Source organism: Brienomyrus brachyistius, chromosome 5 (assembly GCF_023856365.1).
Source record: "Brienomyrus brachyistius isolate T26 chromosome 5, BBRACH_0.4, whole genome shotgun sequence".
Lineage (NCBI taxonomy): Eukaryota > Metazoa > Chordata > Actinopteri > Osteoglossiformes > Mormyridae > Brienomyrus > Brienomyrus brachyistius.
The window spans coordinates 11,796,440-11,815,601 of NC_064537.1; the positions used below are offsets into that span (position 1 = coordinate 11,796,440).

General features: G+C 46.3%; 1 protein-coding gene across 4 annotated transcripts; it reads right to left on the bottom strand.

Moving 5' to 3' along the window:
• Positions 1-13: 13 nt before the first annotated feature.
• On the bottom strand, positions 14-18,893 carry card14 (caspase recruitment domain family, member 14). Of its 4 annotated transcripts, none has more exons than XM_049014547.1 (21): positions 18,761-18,893; positions 15,712-15,958; positions 15,317-15,454; positions 14,253-14,578; positions 14,015-14,170; positions 11,423-11,542; positions 11,080-11,205; positions 10,376-10,528; positions 10,160-10,282; positions 9,847-9,950; positions 9,360-9,427; positions 8,626-8,680; positions 8,262-8,475; positions 7,035-7,161; positions 6,545-6,779; positions 5,854-5,917; positions 5,621-5,744; positions 4,617-4,781; positions 3,682-3,800; positions 2,946-3,061; positions 14-1,283 (listed from the first exon to the last, which is right to left on the bottom strand). In XM_049014547.1, exons 2-21 carry the CDS (start codon positions 15,920-15,922, stop codon positions 1,076-1,078), a joined length of 2,952 nt encoding a protein of 983 aa, XP_048870504.1. In that variant the 5' UTR covers positions 15,923-15,958; positions 18,761-18,893; the 3' UTR covers positions 14-1,075. The 4 variants fall into 4 exon arrangements, with proteins under 4 accessions (XP_048870504.1, XP_048870505.1, XP_048870501.1 ...); XM_049014548.1 differs by lacking the exon at positions 18,761-18,893 and adding an exon at positions 18,701-18,750; XM_049014544.1 differs by lacking the exon at positions 18,761-18,893 and adding an exon at positions 18,609-18,693.
• Positions 18,894-19,162: the final 269 nt, after the last annotated feature.

Sequence of the window (19,162 nt, forward strand, 5' to 3'; positions counted from 1 at the left end):
ATACACACATGCATACAATAAAAAGGATATTTGTTGGGTAATACACAAAAAACAATATTCATAGTCAGTACAGGGCACAGTGGGTATGACAGTAGATACACATTTACATTCTTACAGTATATTTATTTACATTTATCTTACAGTTCTTACATTTTAAGTACCATATATTGCTTGAATGTGCAAACAACTGCAGTTACCACAGCACTTACATATATGCTTTGAAGAGAGCTACTGTTGTCTGTTGCTTCCCTGCTCATGTAAAATCTCAAAAAGATTGTTCATTCTTTTTCTGCGTTCAACTATATAGGCACAAAGTAATAGGATTTCTAATTCATTTTAAAAAGAACATTATTTTGATTCATGATATAAACCCTTCAACTTTAATAGCTGATGTGCTTTAGACCGTTCCAGCGATTTGGGAGGAGTCCAAAACAGAGTTAAGGTGGAATGGCGACAGGGACAGTCCGGGTGCTGACGTACACTCACTCCAAAAATAGCGTGAGGCTTATTACACCCGAACTTGGTATTACAGCACGTTCCTTAGAATTTAAAGCTTTATGAAAGCTTCAGTTAAACATTTTAGACTATAACCTGACTGGCTCCATGAAACTGGCATAACCTAAGAACCTTACAGGTTTACGTTTAGCTGGGAAAAAACCAGCAAAGGAACCTTAATAAACAAGACAGTAACACACACACACACGCACACACACGCACGCACACACACACGCACACACACGTATAAATAGTACAACACAACACTAAAATGTTTACTGATAAATGTCCTCAGTAAACAGTCATATAAAAGGGGCTCCTTCATACCAATTCCTGGTTAACCTGATTAAAGTTGTCAGCAGCTGCTGTAATGTAAAGATATGCTGGTGTGGTGTGTTCTATTAATCTGTTCTTTTGCGTTTGTTTTGTTTGTTTTGTCCAGATCTCCAGCCACAGACGGGGGTGACCCCACACTGGCTCTCAGCAATTTCATACCTGCACCCGACAAGGAGACGGTACAAAGAATTAAACACAGAGCTAAAGTCTGGGCAGGTTTCCCTCTCGCCACCCTGGTCTCCCTTCACAGTAGGTCCTGCTCGACCCACACGATCTTGTGCTGCTCCTCCTGGATGACGGCCTGCAGGACGGCCAGCAGGTTGGAGGTGTCGCTCCAGCTGTCCGGGGCCACGGTGCGGTACAGGCAGGGCAGCTTGTCCAGGAGGGTCTCCTCGCTGCGGTAGCAGTCCAGCAGCTGCTCCTCCGTCACGCCCAGCTTGTGCAGCTTGCTCCTGCGGGGAGAATCCCGGCCGAGTGTCACCAGGCTTGCCTCACCTGACCGTCATCGATGTCATGTGACAGGTTTTCATCCCCCCCCCCCACTTTCGCAATTACATCCGGCACCGTTTCGCTTCTCCTTGACTCCGCTCGTGGGTTCCTGCCAGAAGATGGCTCAAAAGTGTTATGAAATTTGAAATGAATTATGGAGCCATGCACTTGGGTTTTTCCCCCCATCGACTTGCTCCGGAGTTGAACTTCAAAGCTACTGATAAACAATGCCAGGCCACAGTTTACAGATAAAATATACTGCATGGATATCATAGCTGCTTTAACAGATAAAATGAGAAAACACACTAAGCTATCAGAATATTTATAACGTACTGAATGCTCTTTGTTGTTTTGTTGCATTTGAACGGAATGTTATTTTGGGGCAGCACTGTAGCTCGTCGAGTTGCATCGTAGCTTCTCACTGTCAGGGATGCGAGCTTGAATGGAAGGATGATTTTTTTATTAGCTAGTACGGCTATTATAAGGATGAATAGTATGACTGGTGAGTGTCTCTGTACCTGTGACCGGAAGGTCACCGGTTTGAGCCCTAGCTTCGGCAGACCAGTCACATATCTGTGGGCCCTTGAACAAGGCCCATAACCCCCAGGGGAGGTACACGTTGGCTGACCCCCAAGCTATGGAGAGCAAGATGGGGCAGACCAATGCTCTTCACTGAGTTTTAGATGAGGGCCACCAGTATGGAGAGGGGCTCAGGACCACCATTTTCTTTTTTAAAAGCTTTTAAATACGATAGCTTTTTTAATACTATGTCACTTGATTATTAGTAAACTACATAGCTGCACATTACTAAGGAAGTTGCATCTATATTAAAATCGCATGTAGATTAAAATAAATAAAAAATATATATATCTATTATATATATATATATATATATATATATATATAATTAAAAAAAAATTAATCTGATGGACAGGATAATTTGCTTATTTTATTATTCGGTCATGGGGCTCCACATTGGCCTGCAGCCACAATGAAGACCACTGAAGTTAGACAAAGAAAAGGATTTCAGTGTACCTGTACTCGTACTTGTGCGAATGGCAAATAAAGGATTTATCGTTTAATATCAATTGCTGGATCACAGCAAAGACATGAGGTGTTTCTCAACATGCATACTTGGCCGCACGTGTGTTCTCAGGTACTCGTTTGACGTCACCTTCCATTGCCGAAGACCAGTTCTAATACTCAAGAACAGAAGCACAGAGGACAGTAAAAATCCCCAGATGTCGTTCTGGCTCCGCCCCAAATTCCTACGATGCATCGGTTGCATCCTCACCAAACTAGACCAATCCCATGATTCACTGCGCCCCAAGTTCATTCTTGGGAATCAACTTAACAAGACTGGTCTTGCTAAGTGCACAAATACGATCAGAGTTGGGTTATTCAGGTACAGAGAGTAAAAGTCCAGACCAAGAATTTGTTTCAACCAACCAGTTGAGCATAAATAGTCACAGTCACAGAGTAACTCAGCTGGTTGGTTGAAACAAAATCCTGGTCTGGACTTTTACTCTCTGGACCTGAATCACTTAACTCTGAGTACAATCCTCGTGTACTGAGAAACACCCACGGTCTCCTTGAACTCCCATATCGACAACCTCAGGCGGTACCTGAGTTTTCGGATGCTGCGCTCAGACAGCGCGATGAAGATGATGATGGGGAAGATCTCAGATCTGTGCAGGCGCCTGACACAGTCGAGTCCCAGGGGCAGCACGCAGTGGAGGCCCTGTGAGGACGGCACACACATGGGGGTCTGGTTAGTGCAGCTGGGGTCTAGCTCACAGTGACTGGGTGTGGGAGGTGGTCAGCAGAACAGCAGGCACCTCAAACCGGCAGTGGAGGAAATGAGACTGAATCACAGGCGGTTGGCGTTACTCTGCACTGCCAGTAAGTCTGTGGTTTGACCCAGTTCTCATTGGTTACTCTGCCAGTTAAACAGAACAGAGACTGGCCACTCACAGTAACATCAATAAGAGCGACGAGGGACAATGAGCAGCTGGGAGCAGGAGCTGATTAGAGCACTCTATATCAGTCAGACCTCAAATCATGACTAATAAGGCAGACACACGCCCCGAGTGAATATAAAGCTACAGAAAGAAAAAACATCACGACAAGGTGATCTTTGAAATTCCTCACAGGCAGGCTCAGAAAGGAAGTCTCACTGCGTTCTTTTCTGAGTCTTCCCTGCAGTCAAGGATTTTTCCTTTTACGTTGACAACGCGTGCACACGGCGCTCTGAGTAACAGAAACAGGTTTATAACCTGTGGATCTCAGAAGCCAGGCATTATCAATCGAGCACCGCGTGCACTTTCCATGGCACGCGGCAGCTGGCATGGGCTCACGCACCTGCTTGATCACTTTCTCGACACTCTGCAGGGTGTAGCAGTGGGAGGCCCCCCGCTCACAGTCTTCCAGGATCTCCGACTTCTGCATCCGTGCGGCGCACTCGCTAGCGCTCAGAAGTTCTGCAGGCGAGGGGAGAAAGTTGAGAGTTGGCGACCGGGAAGAGAGTTGGAGGACGCTGATCAGCGTCCAGTACAGAGTGGTCAGCATCAATACAAGGGAACCACTGCATTTGAAAACAAGTGAAAGTACAGTGTAATGTTTCATTACAGCCTGCATGATGAGTGAGGACAGGGCCAAGAATTCTTCAGTGCACACCACTCCATGTAAATGAACGCAGAATTATTTGTTTCCTTAAAACTGCCCACCAGGGGGCTCTCTTACGTGTGACACTGATTACAGTACAATGATCCCTGTCCAGATGATTGGTACTTTAATACGTGCTCTGCAGTTGTGATCTGAACTAATAAATAGAACGACATCAAAGCAATTACTTTTGACAGTTGTTCTATGACAAATATGTGACTAAATATGATTGATTGTTTTCTGGTTTATATTCTGACCTTAATGAACACTGGTGCTGTTATTTCAGAATGAATAATATCAACATTAAATTTCTGCTGACAGTTATTAAAGAGTATATTTCAATTGTCTACAAACTGAAACGTTGCCTATGATAGTTTCTCCCCCAAATGACACTGATGTGTTCCTCTATCAGATTTCACAAGAAATTTGAAAACCCACTGGAAGGACAATTAAACCCCATCCCTATTTTGTAATTCAACCAATCGGACGTATGTGCAGAGATCATTTACACAAATGACGTCACTGTATGAAAATGCTTAGCTTTGTGCTATTTCTCTGATACTCTTGATACACGCGAATGCCTGCTAGCGTCAGGCAGCACGGGCCTAGGTGCCTGACACCATCCGCGTTACCTGGTTTGCATAACTGGAAGCCCCGGAGCTCTCCCAGTTTGTTGTTCAGGAGGAGGCCGCACACCGAGGGGAGGAGGAGGACAGGCCGAGAGGCCGGCGGGTGGTGAGGAGTCACGAGGGTGTAGGGCATGAGTGTGACGCAGCCCCGGGACGTAACGCCGTTCCCTGTAAGATCACACATGAGAACCGGCCGTCCACGGCGCACTTAATCAGGGTTCTCCAATTCCGGTTCTAGAGGGCCCAAATCCAGCACAGTCATCAGATTTCCTCTGCTCAAGCAGAAGTGCTGAACCTCATGAGTAGCTGATTATGACGTGTTTGGGCAGGGAAACCTGCAAACTGTGTTTTATTGTGTCCCTCTAGGACCAGAACTGGGGAACCCTGAACCAAATGCTCAGCTGCTATACAAATCTTCAAGCTTCAAATCATATCAACAGCGCCGGTACCAACATGTGCCCTGTAGTGACATTACCGTATTTTAAGAAATAATTAAGCAAAAGTAAGAAGTGATTCATTTAAAACGTGTAGTTATCTTGTTAAAATAAATCAATACCAAGAAAGCAGCATAATATTTTCATGTCTTCTGAAAGGTAAGTGTGGAAATTACAGTTGCTTTATTCACCAGAGCCTTGCCTTTTATCTACAAAGTTGAGTCCTTGGAGCATTTGGGGGTTAAGGGTCTTGCTCAAAGGGTCCAATGGTGAAATAATGGGATTTGAACCAGTGACCTTCCAATCACAGGTACAGTGTCCAAATCTGCTGAGTCACACACCCCCCCCACATGTATTATATCCAAAATGTATCCAGTTTCTGTATTTTTCTTTCTTCTCCTGGTTTTACAGGGTTTTAATTGCTCTGCTTTAGTTCCGCATTCCTTTATGCACGTTAATAAACAGTCATCACCAACGGTTTTTTATCGCCATGACGACGGGTATCGGTAAAACGCCTGCCGCACATAGACTGTGTCAGCAGGGGGCGCCTCTCGCAGAGACCAAAGGACCCACCTGTCCCCTCAGCCTCCTCCGAGGTATCCTCCTCTACAGACACCCATAGTGGGTTGCGCCCCAGCCGGCCCGTGCTGACGATCCGTACCGACTTCTGATTCGCCTGACCATTGCAGGGGTCCACCTGGGGTGGGGGGCACAGGGGAGCGGGGAATTATCAGAGAGCGCCTCTCCATGGCAACAGTGAATGTTGTGTTCCGGTAATAACTCGCATTAGTGTCATTGCTTCTTACCCTCCGCAGTGATGTCTGCTGCAAGGTCATGTCCTCGATCGCCCTTATCAGCAGGCGCTGAGCTCTGGAGTTAATGACAGATTTCATTTACTGTCTATACCTACATCTCACAATAAAGAACTATTGCTTCATGCAGACACGCCGCCGACAGTGACCATGCTCCTACTGCCAAAAGAATCTTATTGGAAAAAGCAATCCCCAACTGCTAAATATAACAGGGTAAAATTGAGCGAGAGTTACTCGTTAACTTCAAAACTTGGCATACTGAGGTATTTTTCACTAAACTATGATCGACAAGAGTGCATAATGCCATAAAATGCAAGGCAAACCTGTAGCAGACAGAATGAGCTCTCCCCTCTCAGTGTACGTCCATAATAATGTGCATAGGGGTCACCAACACGTTTGGTAGCCCGCAGGCAACCAAGCAGTAGCCCGCATAACACTTACAAAAATCAAATAAATTTTACAGTTGTCAACCCTTCCCCCAGGTCGATAACTTTGATCATTACTATACCCCCCTCCAAATAGCCACCCACTTTATTTTCCTAGTAGAAGTAGCTGTCCCTGTAAAAAAAAGGTCGGACACCCCTGGTATTGCGACTAAGGATGCCCCTTCTGGAGACTTTGTGAACTGCAGATGGTCCAGACTGGCAGCCCTGGAGAGACGTTGGGACGTTGGCAGCAGCCTCACCTGTAGTAGTTGGGCAGGGTGCCACTCTCCAGGTCCTTCAGGTTGCACGGCTGCACGTGACTGGCTTTCCAGGACCCGTCTGCGCTGCGGGTATCGGTCACGTGCAGGATGTCGTTGCAGCGGATGGCCAGCGTGTACCCGGCCCCGCGCGGCAGGCCCATGTTGACGCGCACGTAAAAGGAGTCTCCTGAGGTCACCTCGCCTCTCTGAAGTTGGGCCAGCAGCTTCTCGTAAGCTGGAAGCAAGAGGTGTCAGAGCACATGGAGTTAAACTTCCACCCTCGCTGCATAAATATAACCTCTCAGGTATGTGGCCTAACTTGAATGAATGGTTAACTATGAATTCCTATCATATCCCGTAACATAACAGCAAAATTAAAATAATTAACTGCTGGCAGCAATACATCATTGTACTAGTGACAGCATCACCAAACCATCACTCCCTACTACCCAACTCCCAAACAGAATAACACGAGAGGTTTGTGACTCACTGTCCTGATTGTATCGAACTGAGAGGTGGAAGAAGCCACGGACTTGACCCAGCGCCCACAGTGCTTCCTCCAGAGTAGAATCCTCCATTACCATGCGTAATGAGTGTCGCCCCTGATCGTACTGCATCTGCAGGGGAGCGAGATGAAGGTTTCACTTTTTTTCCATGTTTAGCACAAAGATTGTCATCATCTTCAAAATTCAATAGACCAATGTCAACAGTCCACCCATCTCCTAGATACCAGCAACTAATCCCAATCCTATCTTTTGTAAGTGGATGAAGAATACAGTACTTAGTGCTGAGTCCTAAATGTCATTTGCAGTAACATGATTTCTCATGATGTCTAGTTCTTGCGAGTCTCTGATGCAGCTTCCTATTGCTACCTTTGACTGCGACTCCGACTGGCTGCTGCGTTTCTTAAAATGCGCAGCAATATCCAAGATGACAGGTATTGCGATGCTTTCTGCCACAAATGCCTGAGTGCTCTGCTGCTGGATCCAGGCTCACAGCCTGTTGGACAGTCACCCATCAATTGTTCACAGCAGAGTGCCACAGTTAAGTGTACAGTAGCTTCTTGTTATTAAAAGCACAACATATTCTAAGTACGGACCGGTGGAGCGACTGGGATTGCCAATTGTAGTCTACAAGACACGTTGCTATGCAGCCCTCTGTTTACGTCACACAGTAGTTTTCAAAACATGCTGCCAAGCAGCTTTTTGTTTATTAAAGTAAACAATGTATACAACATACATGGAATGCCATGCAGCTTTTTGTTTAGAAATTGGAGTAGTCTACAAAACGTGATGCCAAGCAGTTATTTGTTTAGTAAATGAGTCTTCGAAACACAGAGCAAGCAGCTTTTTGTTCAGTAAATGAGTCTACAAAACACGGTGCCAAGCAGCTTTTTTGTTCAGTAAATGAGTCTACGAAACATGGTGCCAGTTTTGTTAAGAACATAAAAACATAAGAAATTTCTAAACGAGAGGAGGCCGTTCGGCCCATCAAGCTCGCTTGGGGAGAACTTAACTAATAGCTCAGAGTTGTTAAAATCTTATCTAGCACTGATGTAAAGAGACCCTTTTAGCTTGCACTGCATGAACACGTTCAGTAAATGAGTCTACAAAACCTGGTCCCAATCAACTTTGTTAATTTAGCAAATGGCGTAGTCTACAAAACACAGTTAAGCATCAATTTTGTTTGTGATGGTTCTAAACAGCATTATCCTTACCTCCATTATCTGGGCTCCAGACCTGAGACCCACATTCTGGGCTGGGGATCCCTCTTTAACCTCATGTATGAACACCCCTGTCTTGTTTCCACCAACCACCCGCAACTGACTGAGCAGCTCCTCCCCCTGGAAGGAGATAGTCAGGCCATAGCCGGGGGTGCCGAGGCGCAGTGCCTTAGGCCGGGAACGAACCAGGAATGGTGGAGCTGTTTTCCTGCACCCAAAAAAAGTCTACATAAGAAACAGGACAAATAAATTCATAAATGGGGTTTATACTGAACCGTTGGCTTTTGGGGGAGGGGGGATGAGGCTTTCAAATACAGAGAGAAAAGCATAGCAAAGCTGAGTTGGAGGAAGGTCTCACCGGGTGGTGTTACTCTGGAGAGAAGACAAAGATGGAGGTGCTGCCTCCTCATCCACTGTAACATACAAGATAGATAGAGGTGGACTTAATGGAGTCCTATCACGCTTTTCGAGCTTTTTCCTTTCTTTTAGTGTGTTATAGTATGTATGTGCATGTAGTATGTATAGTATGTATGTGCATGTAGTATGTATAGTATTATGTGCATGTAGTATGTATAGTATGTATGTGCATGTAGTATGTATAGCATGTATGTGCATGTAAACGGTCTGCAAAGGCCCAAAGTACTTGCAAAGGGAATAACTCGGGGTTAAAATACTCGGGGTTAGGCTCTAAATATTTGGGGCTATCGCCCATGACATAATGTGTCAGACAAACTCACCAGTCGGGAAACTGACCAATCAGAGTACACTGGGCTCGTAGGGGGGTGGGGCTTAAAACTCTAACAGAGTAATTCATAGTTATAAAAGTCAATAGAGATGTGCAGTATGAGAATAATACTGTGTTTTTGGAACACTGAAATATGTAAATCTATTTTAGAAGACACCAAAAAATAAAATTATGAACAGTGAAAATTAGCATAATAGGGCCCCTTTAAATACCATACTGATGTTCATGGTCAGCACACACAGAAACACACAGAAACACACAGAAACACACAAAGACGGAAGTGCCTTTGTGAGCATGATGATTACAGTCGGGGATCAAATGCAAAAAATGTTACCAGAGCCCATTACCTTTATGGATGATCTCAAAGTCGTTATCTGGGTCTGAGACAGGCGGGAGCGAGTCCCACATCTTGAAACTGTGGCACAGAAACGGATAGCGGGCTCTTTAACACAGCAAGGCACGGCATGGCAGTGTTCTCATTTCAGGCTCGCTCTCAATCCAGCTCTCCTCTTTCTCGCATTTCTAGCCAGCAGCTCTGAATGAACCGGTAAAGCTGGTTCTGGCGCCACTCGAGCACGACGCAGAAGGGCTACTCTGCTGCACCTCTGCCTACCTACCAAAGAGGAACCTCTGCCAGGCGTAGGAAGGAGAAAGGGAAGTCAAGCACATGGTCTCCACCCTAAGTGCTACGCACTGGAAGGTCTTATTGCGTCACAGAAGTCACCTGGCTCGCCCCTACTACATAAATTTGGCTCCAATTACCGTAGCTTATCTCCTGCTTGATTTTGTTTTCAAACCACCCCCTCCCACCCCAACCCCCCCCCAACCGCTCACCTGTTGCTACAGCAGATCTCGTCAAGCTTCCGCCTGCGTAGCGACTCGAGGCTGGGCGGCTCCGCGGTCCCAGAGCGAATGCTGCTAAAGCTCTCGATGCTGTCCTGTTGGTACGAAAGAAACGGCGTCGCTGGCCAAGGGCGAGGGGCTATCAGATCAGACAGCCGCGACCCCGAAATCGAGGACAGTGTCCAGTGCCGACATTGAGATACTGGCTGATAAGCCAATGAGAATGAGGCTGCTCAGGCAAGTGAAGGCCAGTGGCCACTTAGTAAACAAAGACCGCAGACAAGAGAAGAGCGCCAAAACTGACCGTGCTTCTCATGCTTTGAGGAAAAATGGCCTTCATCCTGCACAGGGGAGGGCGTGGACGAGGACTGAGCAAAGTCTCCTCAATGCTGGTGGAGAAGTTGGAATCCCAGCTGAACTTTCGGGGCTGTGTGCAGACACACACACACACACACTTCAATTAAACACCATCCCTACCCAGCGAAAGCAGGACGGCTGCTCTAAGAGGCCAATGCCTCACCTTCTGCGTCTTCTGCTCCTCCACTCTCTGGCTGCCCTGGGCGCGCAGGGTGAAGAGCTTCTCCTGGAGCTCCACCAGCTGCCCCCGAAGGGTGTCCTTCTCTGCCAGGCTGCGGGCAATTTGGGCCTGAGCCTCATCCCTCAACAGGTACGCCTAGGTTGAGGGTAATACAGCAAATATGAAGACCTTTCTTAGACATACTGAAATATATTATCCCTCCCCCGCAACCTCATTCAGTACATTTCTTTCTGAACAGTAAGCTAACCCTACTGCATGCTGAACAATACTAACATGGAGGCCTGCCTTCACTCCTGCATTACTGCATGCTTTGAGACAGTAAGCACTAAATTAGGGGGTGGGAGTGTCTATTACGAAGGTTAGAGGGTCACATGTGGGTCATGACCCTGTGCATGCATTCAGAAGGTTGCTGGGTCAAATCCCATGATCAGCCAAGTGATTTCAGCACTGGGCACCACAAACGTTCCCAGGGAATTTCAGACCCTGCTTTCCTAACCCTGAGTTGTTTTGGATAAATCACCAGCTAAATAAATAAATGTGAAACATGTACTGAAGTCCAAGTCAAAATCTCTTGACTTAGTGAGCATTAATCGAGCCAGATGTTTAAATTTAGGTCTAAGCGCCTCCCTCAAAGGTACAAGAGCAGATTCCCTGCCAAAACCTTCCCGCTCCTCGGCCTGACGGACCTGGTCTCTCTCCTCCTGCAGCTCATCCAGTTGATCCTGTATCACCGTGCTCTTCTGCTGGTACATCTCGCAGTCCAGAGACAACTTTTTCACCTGCAAGGCCAGGCAGTCCTTCTCCTCCACGAGCTGCAAGTACGCAGTGCGCGTGCACACGTACACGGGGGAACGGCGCATTAATCGGGCAAATCAGGAACATTGGTGAAACAAGCTCAAACTGGAAATGTTTTCCCTTACATTTTCATATAGTGGCCACATATATAATGAGACACAGAAACTAAATGAGGGGATGTATCCAAAAATGCTGGTGATACGGGCGTGATAACACCGCTGACAGTGCAGTCACCTGGTCCCTCTCCTGGACCAGCCTCTCGTGCTCCTTCTCCTCATGGTGCAGTAGCTCCACCAGCTTGGTGCGTCCGTCTCGCTCCTCCTCCAGGTCTTGTGCCAATATGTCTTCCCGCGCCTGCATCCGAAGACAGACAGAAGCCTAACTGTGGGCCCAAAGGGACCATGCGGGGGTGTAGCTTCCGCTTTACGCACACAGACACATACAGACACGCACACAGACGCACACAGACACATACAGACACGCACACAGACACATACAGACGCACACAGACACACACAGACACATACAGACACGCACACAGACGCACACAGACACATACAGACGCACACAGACACATACAGACGCACACAGACGCATACAGACGCACACAGACGCACACAGACACATACAGACGCACACAGACACATACAGACACGCACACAGACGCACACAGACACATACAGACGCACACAGACACATACAGACGCACACAGACGCACACAGACACATACAGACACGCACACAGGCACATACAGACACGCACACAGACGCACACAGATGCACACAGACACATACAGACACGCACACAGACACATACAGACAGGCACACAGACACATACAGACACGCACACAGACGCACACAGACGCACACAGACACGCACACAGACACGCACACAGACATGCACACAGACACATACAGACACGCACACAAACACGTACACACATACAGACGCACACAGACGCACACACGCAAAATTAATATGAAAATAAATAGTTCCGCATGGAGTGTTTTTATTACACTGTCTAATATCCTGGATATGTGACTGAAAGAGATAACGGCAGCCTTGTCTTGGTTGAATGTTAATTCGGTTTTCTGGCAGTTATGGCCAATAATTTACATTATGAGTCAGTCAGAAATAGACACAGTATCACTAGAGGCGCATAGTAACAAAGTTACTGTACGCAAGTAAGATTTGTACTTTTATTTTAAGCTGTTACAACTTTTACTTTGACTTGGCTACATTTCTGAGCCAAATAATGACTTTTTACTCCTATACATTATGCACACCCTCGTTAATCATCCATCCATCCATCCATTTTCCAAACCGCTTATCCTACTGGGTCGCGGGGGGTCCAGAGCCTACCCTGGAAGCAATGGGCATGAGGCAGGGAACAACCCAGGATGGGGGGCCAGCCCATCGCAGGGCACACTCATACACCAGTCACTCACACATGCACTCCTACGGACAATTTAGCAAGTCCAATTAGCCTCAGCATGTTTTTGGACTGTGGGGGGAAACCGGAGTACCCGGAGGAAACCCCACGACGACATGGGGAGAACATGCAAACTCTACACACATGTAACCCAGGCGGAGACTCGAACCCGGGTCCCAGAGGTGTGAGGCAACAGCGCTAACCACTGCACCACCATGCCGCCCCTTACAGTGCTAACCACTGCACCACCATGCCGCCCCTTACAGTGCTAACCACTGCACCACCATGCCGCCCCTTACAGTGCTAACCACTGCACCACCATGCCGCCCCTTACAGTGCTAACCACTGCACCACCATGCCGCCCCTTACAGTGCTAACCACTGCACCACCATGCCGCCCCTTACAGTGCTAACCACTGCACCACCATGCCGCCCCCCCATTAATCATCTAATAGAAAAATATACCATTGCATACAACGCGCCCAAGTAGGGCTGCTCGATTCAAGGTAAAATTTGAATCTTGAATTTTTTAACACAGAATCAAAATGGTGATTTTCTCTCATAATTTTTGAGCAATATATCTTTCTTTCTTTCTTTTTTATTATTTTATTATTACATGTCATTTTTATGATAATGAACAAACAATATGTAGAGATGAATGATAAATCGGTTAAAATATCTAAGTCGCCATCTAATATTTAAACTTCATCAATATTCAAAGTTAGCAGTACTAGAGTTACCACTGAAATACCATTTCCCGCAGCGGATGCTAGTAGGGCTCATTCACCATTTCTAAGAATTTCTAAAATTCTATAATTCATTATTAAATCTGGCCCAGAAACATCTTTCCGCTAATCTGCAGCAGCTCAGAAAGTGTAACTGTTTTAACTGAATACAAAATATGCGACTAAGTCAATTTAAAAGGATAGGTTGCTTCTTGTAAGGTCAATTGATTTGAATACTTTTAAAACCAGTTTTTTTTTTAGTTTTACTTCACCATTATTTTACTCGACGACGTTTACTTTTACTTAAGTACTTCAGTTCTGTGTTGTATCTATACTTAAATACAAAAACTAAGTACTTTTTACTACTGCTCCACATGCACATTGCCGGCAGGAACTAAACCCACATGGGAGTGTATGTAGGGGTGGGGCCACAGGAACGCTGGTCCGAGCTGAAAGCTGATTGGCCTACAGAATGCCCCTCCTCTGTCACTTACTAATTCATTGGCTAATGGTACGGTTGGCCCCTCTGTATGAATTATGGCCCCTCTTATGCCCCCCGCCTTAAAGAATCCTAGAATTGCCTTAGAGTAAACAGCACCGAAAGCGTACTCCGAGCCTCTGCGCCAGGCCAAACAGCAAACTCTCGACGGGGGGGACAGCAGCCTCACCGGGCTGAACTTCTCGGCCTCCAACAGCCGCTGCCGTAGGAAGCTGTTCTCCTCCCGCAGCTGTAGCATCTCGTTGGCGTTGTTTCTCTTCAGGGATTTCTGGTGGAAGTCCGTCTCAGTTTGGGCTTTGAGCAGCTGAAACTGCAGCTCGTACATCTAATGGGGCGGAGGGGGGTGTTATTCACACTTCATCATGACACGGGCTGCGATTCCAGGCTCCGGATGAATCTGCTCTGACCTGCAGCTGGAGGTCCCGGCAGTGGATGTTGACGGTGGAGTTCTCCTGGATGGCTGCGGTGTAGCGCACATACAGGTCGCACTTCTCGTCCTTAAGCTTGAGCAGGTCGAGCTGCAGGCCGGCCATGTGGCTGCGCAGGCGCACGTGTTCCTCCTGCAGCTGCTGCTGGTCCTCGGCCCGCCGCTGCGCCTGGGCAAGCTCGGCGCGCAGCTCGGCGCCGCGCATTGCCAGCGAGTCGACCTCGGCACGCGCCTCCTGCAGTTCACGCTGCATGCTGGTCACTGCGCGCACCAGGTACTCTGTCAGCTCCGAGTTCTTTATCAGGCCTATGGGGGGGGGATAGGCGTTCACTCAGTGTGTCAGTGCATGCGTGAGTTTCATGTGCTTTGTCTGTACTGACTGCTCATCATTGCACAATGTATAGTTCCCATTTGCACTTGTATCATTGCATCTTGTCATATTTCCTAGCATAATCATTCTCTGTGAACTTCCTGTCTGCACCTTACTGTACTTCCTGTCTGCACCTTACTGTACTTCCTGTCTGCACCTTACTGTACATCCTGTCTGCACCTTACTGTACTTCCTGTCAGCACCTTACTGTACTTCCTGTATGCACCTTACTGTACTTCCTGTCTGCACCTTACTGTACATCCTGTCTGCACCTTATTCTATGGAGCACCTCATGCATATTTTAAATAGGACAATAATTTAGATTTAAATTCATAACTTATCTAAACATCTAAACATATATGTGCAGTGCCATTGGAAGGTGTTTGACCAGCGGTGGGGATGGGAGAGGATGCGATTGCAATGGGCGACCGTGCAATAGTCACATCATGAAAGGATGCGATAACAAAAGGATTTTTAAATCATTTAAAAATAAGACTAACACTGCACCCCCCCCATCCCCCCATTTCTGATGCTCCTGTTTGTATATATTTTATTTACATTTGGTTAGATACTAACTGCATGTGATGGGCTCTTGTATTCAGCATAATGACAAAGTTGAATCTTATCGAAAACATTCTCTGCCTGGGTATCAGAATGCAGGGGGAGGCCCTTACTGCTGAATCCCGAAGGCTCGATGGCGGGCTTGCGGCCGGTGATCTGCGTGTACAGCTTGGGGAAGTGGATCATCAGGCTCTCCAGCAGGGCCATGGCGCCGTTGCGTCCTTGCATGCTCAGGATGTCGAGCATGTGGCCTGGCAGGGAAGGAGGAATGTGCATCAGGAGGGATGGGTGAGCAAAGGTGGCCCAACCCCCTGCTCCTCTGCTTTTGCTTATAGGACAAGCAACAGACGCCGAATTTCCTTGCCAACCAACACACAGCCATAACTCTGTCACTGTCATCATCTAATAAATCACTCACATATGTCAGTGAAGGCTATATCGGTAATCTCAATGTTACTCCACACTGCCCCCCCCCCCCCCGATTACTCATAGCCCCTGTGCGTCTCACTTGTCCTCAGGCTCCAGTTGGGGAACTTGACAAAGTTGAGGATCTCATCCTCGTCCAGCTCATTGAGGACGCGGGCCTGCCGCAGGTAGGGGATCAGCGTGCAGGGCTTCACGTTCTGCGAGATGCGGTACCGGTGGTTGTTGATCATGTCCCACAGCTCCTCCTCCTCCATCTCCTTAAGGTCCCGCTCATCTGGCATGTCCTCCTCCATCTCCGCGAGCTCGGTGGGCACCTTGGCCCGCACACCCTGCCACAAAAAAGTGAAAGTGAAGTGTGGGGAAGCGCCAGTCATCGCTCTGACCCACTGCCGCCCATCAGCTCTGAAGGGAGCTCCTGCATCATGCTGGTTCTGTCCGGCATCCATGGACGGCTGATCTGGGCGGCTGACCAGCCAGGCCAAAGCTCGGTTAATTCGTTTCTTGAAAAGAACCATCATCGGGAGTTTTTAGATTAGCCACTACCAGCAGAGAATTTTATCTTTCATTGTTTAATAAGTCAATATACAGTCTTCTTAACCTTAAACATTAATTCCATGATGATATTACTACTGTAACATACACTGCTTGGAAGAACTATCATTTCCACCGCCAGAGTCAGCGATAAACACATAATTTTTAAATCATTTTGAAACAACAAGGAAAGGAGCAGTAATCCAGTCGATACTAGACGTAATTTCTTATTATGGGCTGTGGAAAGGGAGCAGTCAGGCCCAGCTATTTTTGCACTTATTCATTCTGATACTTTTATCTATAGCAACGTAAAGTGAAGGGTTCAAACTCGCGCGTGCTCCCAGGGACTTGTACATAGACCGTAAGCGATCTTTATCCTTTTTGTCTCCCTGAAAGTTGCGGTTTTAAAACAGCTAATTAACTCTATTTTTAGGCTGTACGTTTAATGTTACGTCATTGGCGGCATTAATCAAAATTGAAAATCAGCTTCCTCCTTCTGGGCAGTTCGGAATCAAAGGGGGGCTGTCCCCACTAAAGCGGCCCACGATCAGGCAAATATCCTCTCGGTCTCATCCCACATGCTGCCTCCCTTCTCGGCTCACCTCTGCACTACTTTGTTTGCACTATCCGCACGGCTACTCGCGGTGAGGCCGTGATTCTCGGGTTGAGGCCGTGCCTCTCGGGGTGATCTCGGGGTGAGGCCGTGCCTCTCGTGGGCTCTCATTTACTGCAGCAATGCAGCCACCTTTGTGTGAAATGCCGACTACTCTTTATATACTGAAAAAATTATCAACAGTAGTAAACACATCATGGGCACTTGCTCTGGATTGACTACAGTGTACAGTGGGAAAATATAAAAAGGATTGCAAAGAATGACAAATCCAGAGCTAACAGCAGTGGTGTCCCAGCTTGCAGACAAGCAGTAATTTGTTGAATAATTAAACGTTGCGTAATGTTTTCAAAAATATTTTTTAACTGACAGAATTTTAATTCATGCAGCATTCACAATGAGATCGGCCATCAGAACCAGCGGTGCAGTAATGCTGGCAGGTGTCTGAAAGGCTCTCCAAATGATTACATCGTTTGAGAAACATCAGTCTGTATGATCGCTGATTTCACAGCGTCCCTAAAGACGGACCTGTCCGTACAAGACTATTGTTAATTAAATTATTTCGCACGTACCATAATATTTACAATTTGACAGCATGACAGCTGTCCACAGGTAATAATAAACTCTTGTTGGTCCCTCTCGCGAAGAACAGGTTTATGGAGTGAAATCCAACACTGGTCATATGCAAGACGGTATGACGCACTGAAAAGCAATAAACACACTTGGCTTTTTCTCCGGCATACAGTAAGATAAATTAAAAACTTCCTTCCGGGAGTTAATTTTCCGATTACTAAATTAAACACTTAAGGTTGCCTAAGAAGGGGCGTGTGGAGCTGACATTTCCGCAAGCTCATAAAGTATAAACCATAATGAAAAATCAATAGTTACTGGGTAACCGACTTCACTCCACATGGTAAAGTTAAAGTATAATCAAAGAATAACCAAAGGCGCAATAGTTGGGACAACACAAACACTTTCATGGCAAAACCAAGTGTTACTCACAAATACAGACACAAGATCAATAAATACGCACTTCAATGACAGGAAAGACAGGTGACGGCAAGGACTTGACAAAATCAGTAAAAGAGCCTAGTTCAAGTACAATCTCCAAAACTTTCTCATCAAAACGAAGTTTCCCACCTGGTTTATTAAAACAAATTACAAGAGTTTCGATCAGGTTTATTCCTAAAGCGACGTAGATGTTCACAAGTCTCTCAGTAATACTGTTTATAAAAGGATGAGACGTCCACAGTTTAAGCATTAAAATTATATTTCAACTTCGTTAATTTCTTCCGACATTAGAAATAATGCAATCAATATCATGGCAGAAACAATCTTACCTCTTAGTCTTACTTAACGAAAATATCTATCAGGCAAACAGACGTAAAACTGGCACACTGCCGCGTTTCCCAAAATCTTGCACCTGAGCAATCGGTGTTTGTCAGAGAGAAACACTTGACTCGCCACTTAAGCACTCCGGCACTTCTGCTTTTTTAAAATGCTGTAAATCCTGAGCACCGACCTCTCTACAGCAAAGAGGCAAGGTCCTCAGCCTGCCCCGATCATCCCAGAAAGACGGTAGGAGTGGTTTAGCAAATACCTGCATATACTGAGCGCGCGAGGGGATGTTTTGGTTGTTGGGTATATATATATATATATATATATATATATATATATATATATATATATATATATATATATATATATATATATATATATATATATATATATATATGATATGTGTATGTGTATATATGTATATACACACACATACATACACACACACACACACACATAAATGTATATAGCCCTGCGATGAGTTGGCGATGGGGACCTACTTTGAAGAATGAAATCACGGATGGACAATTCAGAGTCCTTTTGCATTCTACTATTTCTTTGACTACAGAAATAATCCACATTTCCTACTTACACTGACACTTAATCTGATTTCTTAACGCCTTTCTCACACGGCTTCTTCACGGTTACTTACACCCGTCAGCGGAGGAAACGCCCCACGTAGCTTTATAAATTACTCGCAGCGTTTTAACAGGTTACCGAGAAGTTTTTACGTCTTCGGAGTTTCCAGTGTGTTGCGCAAACGGCATAGTCTACCGAATGCGCGCGCGGTTTTGTTTACCTATAAAACAAGAATGTTTTCTTTGAGAATTTCACTCTAAAAACAACAACAATAATTATCCGTCGTTGGGCGGGGGGGGGGGGGGGGGGGGGGGGGGGACGGGTTCGGAGCCTATCCCGGGGACAATGAGCGCAGTCGGGAACCAACCCTAGGCAGTCGCCAACACACTAACAACAACAACAATAACAATAATAGTAATAATAATCTCTTAAATAAATGCAGTATGTGCAGAAGTGTAGGCCTACTCTAAAATAT

Excerpts from the sequence above, each read along its gene's own strand:
- card14 (XM_049014544.1), bottom strand. The coding sequence starts at position 18,689 with ATGTGGATTATTTCTGTAGTCAAAGAAATAGTAGAATGCAAAAGGACT. Across the intron at positions 7,162-8,261 it reads CTGGAGCCCAGATAATGGAG|ATGCAGTACGATCAGGGGCG; the intron begins GTAAGGATAATG and ends GCTCCCCTGCAG. Across the intron at positions 3,062-3,681 it reads TCGAGAAAGTGATCAAGCAG|GGCCTCCACTGCGTGCTGCC; the intron begins GTGCGTGAGCCC and ends CCGTCCTCACAG.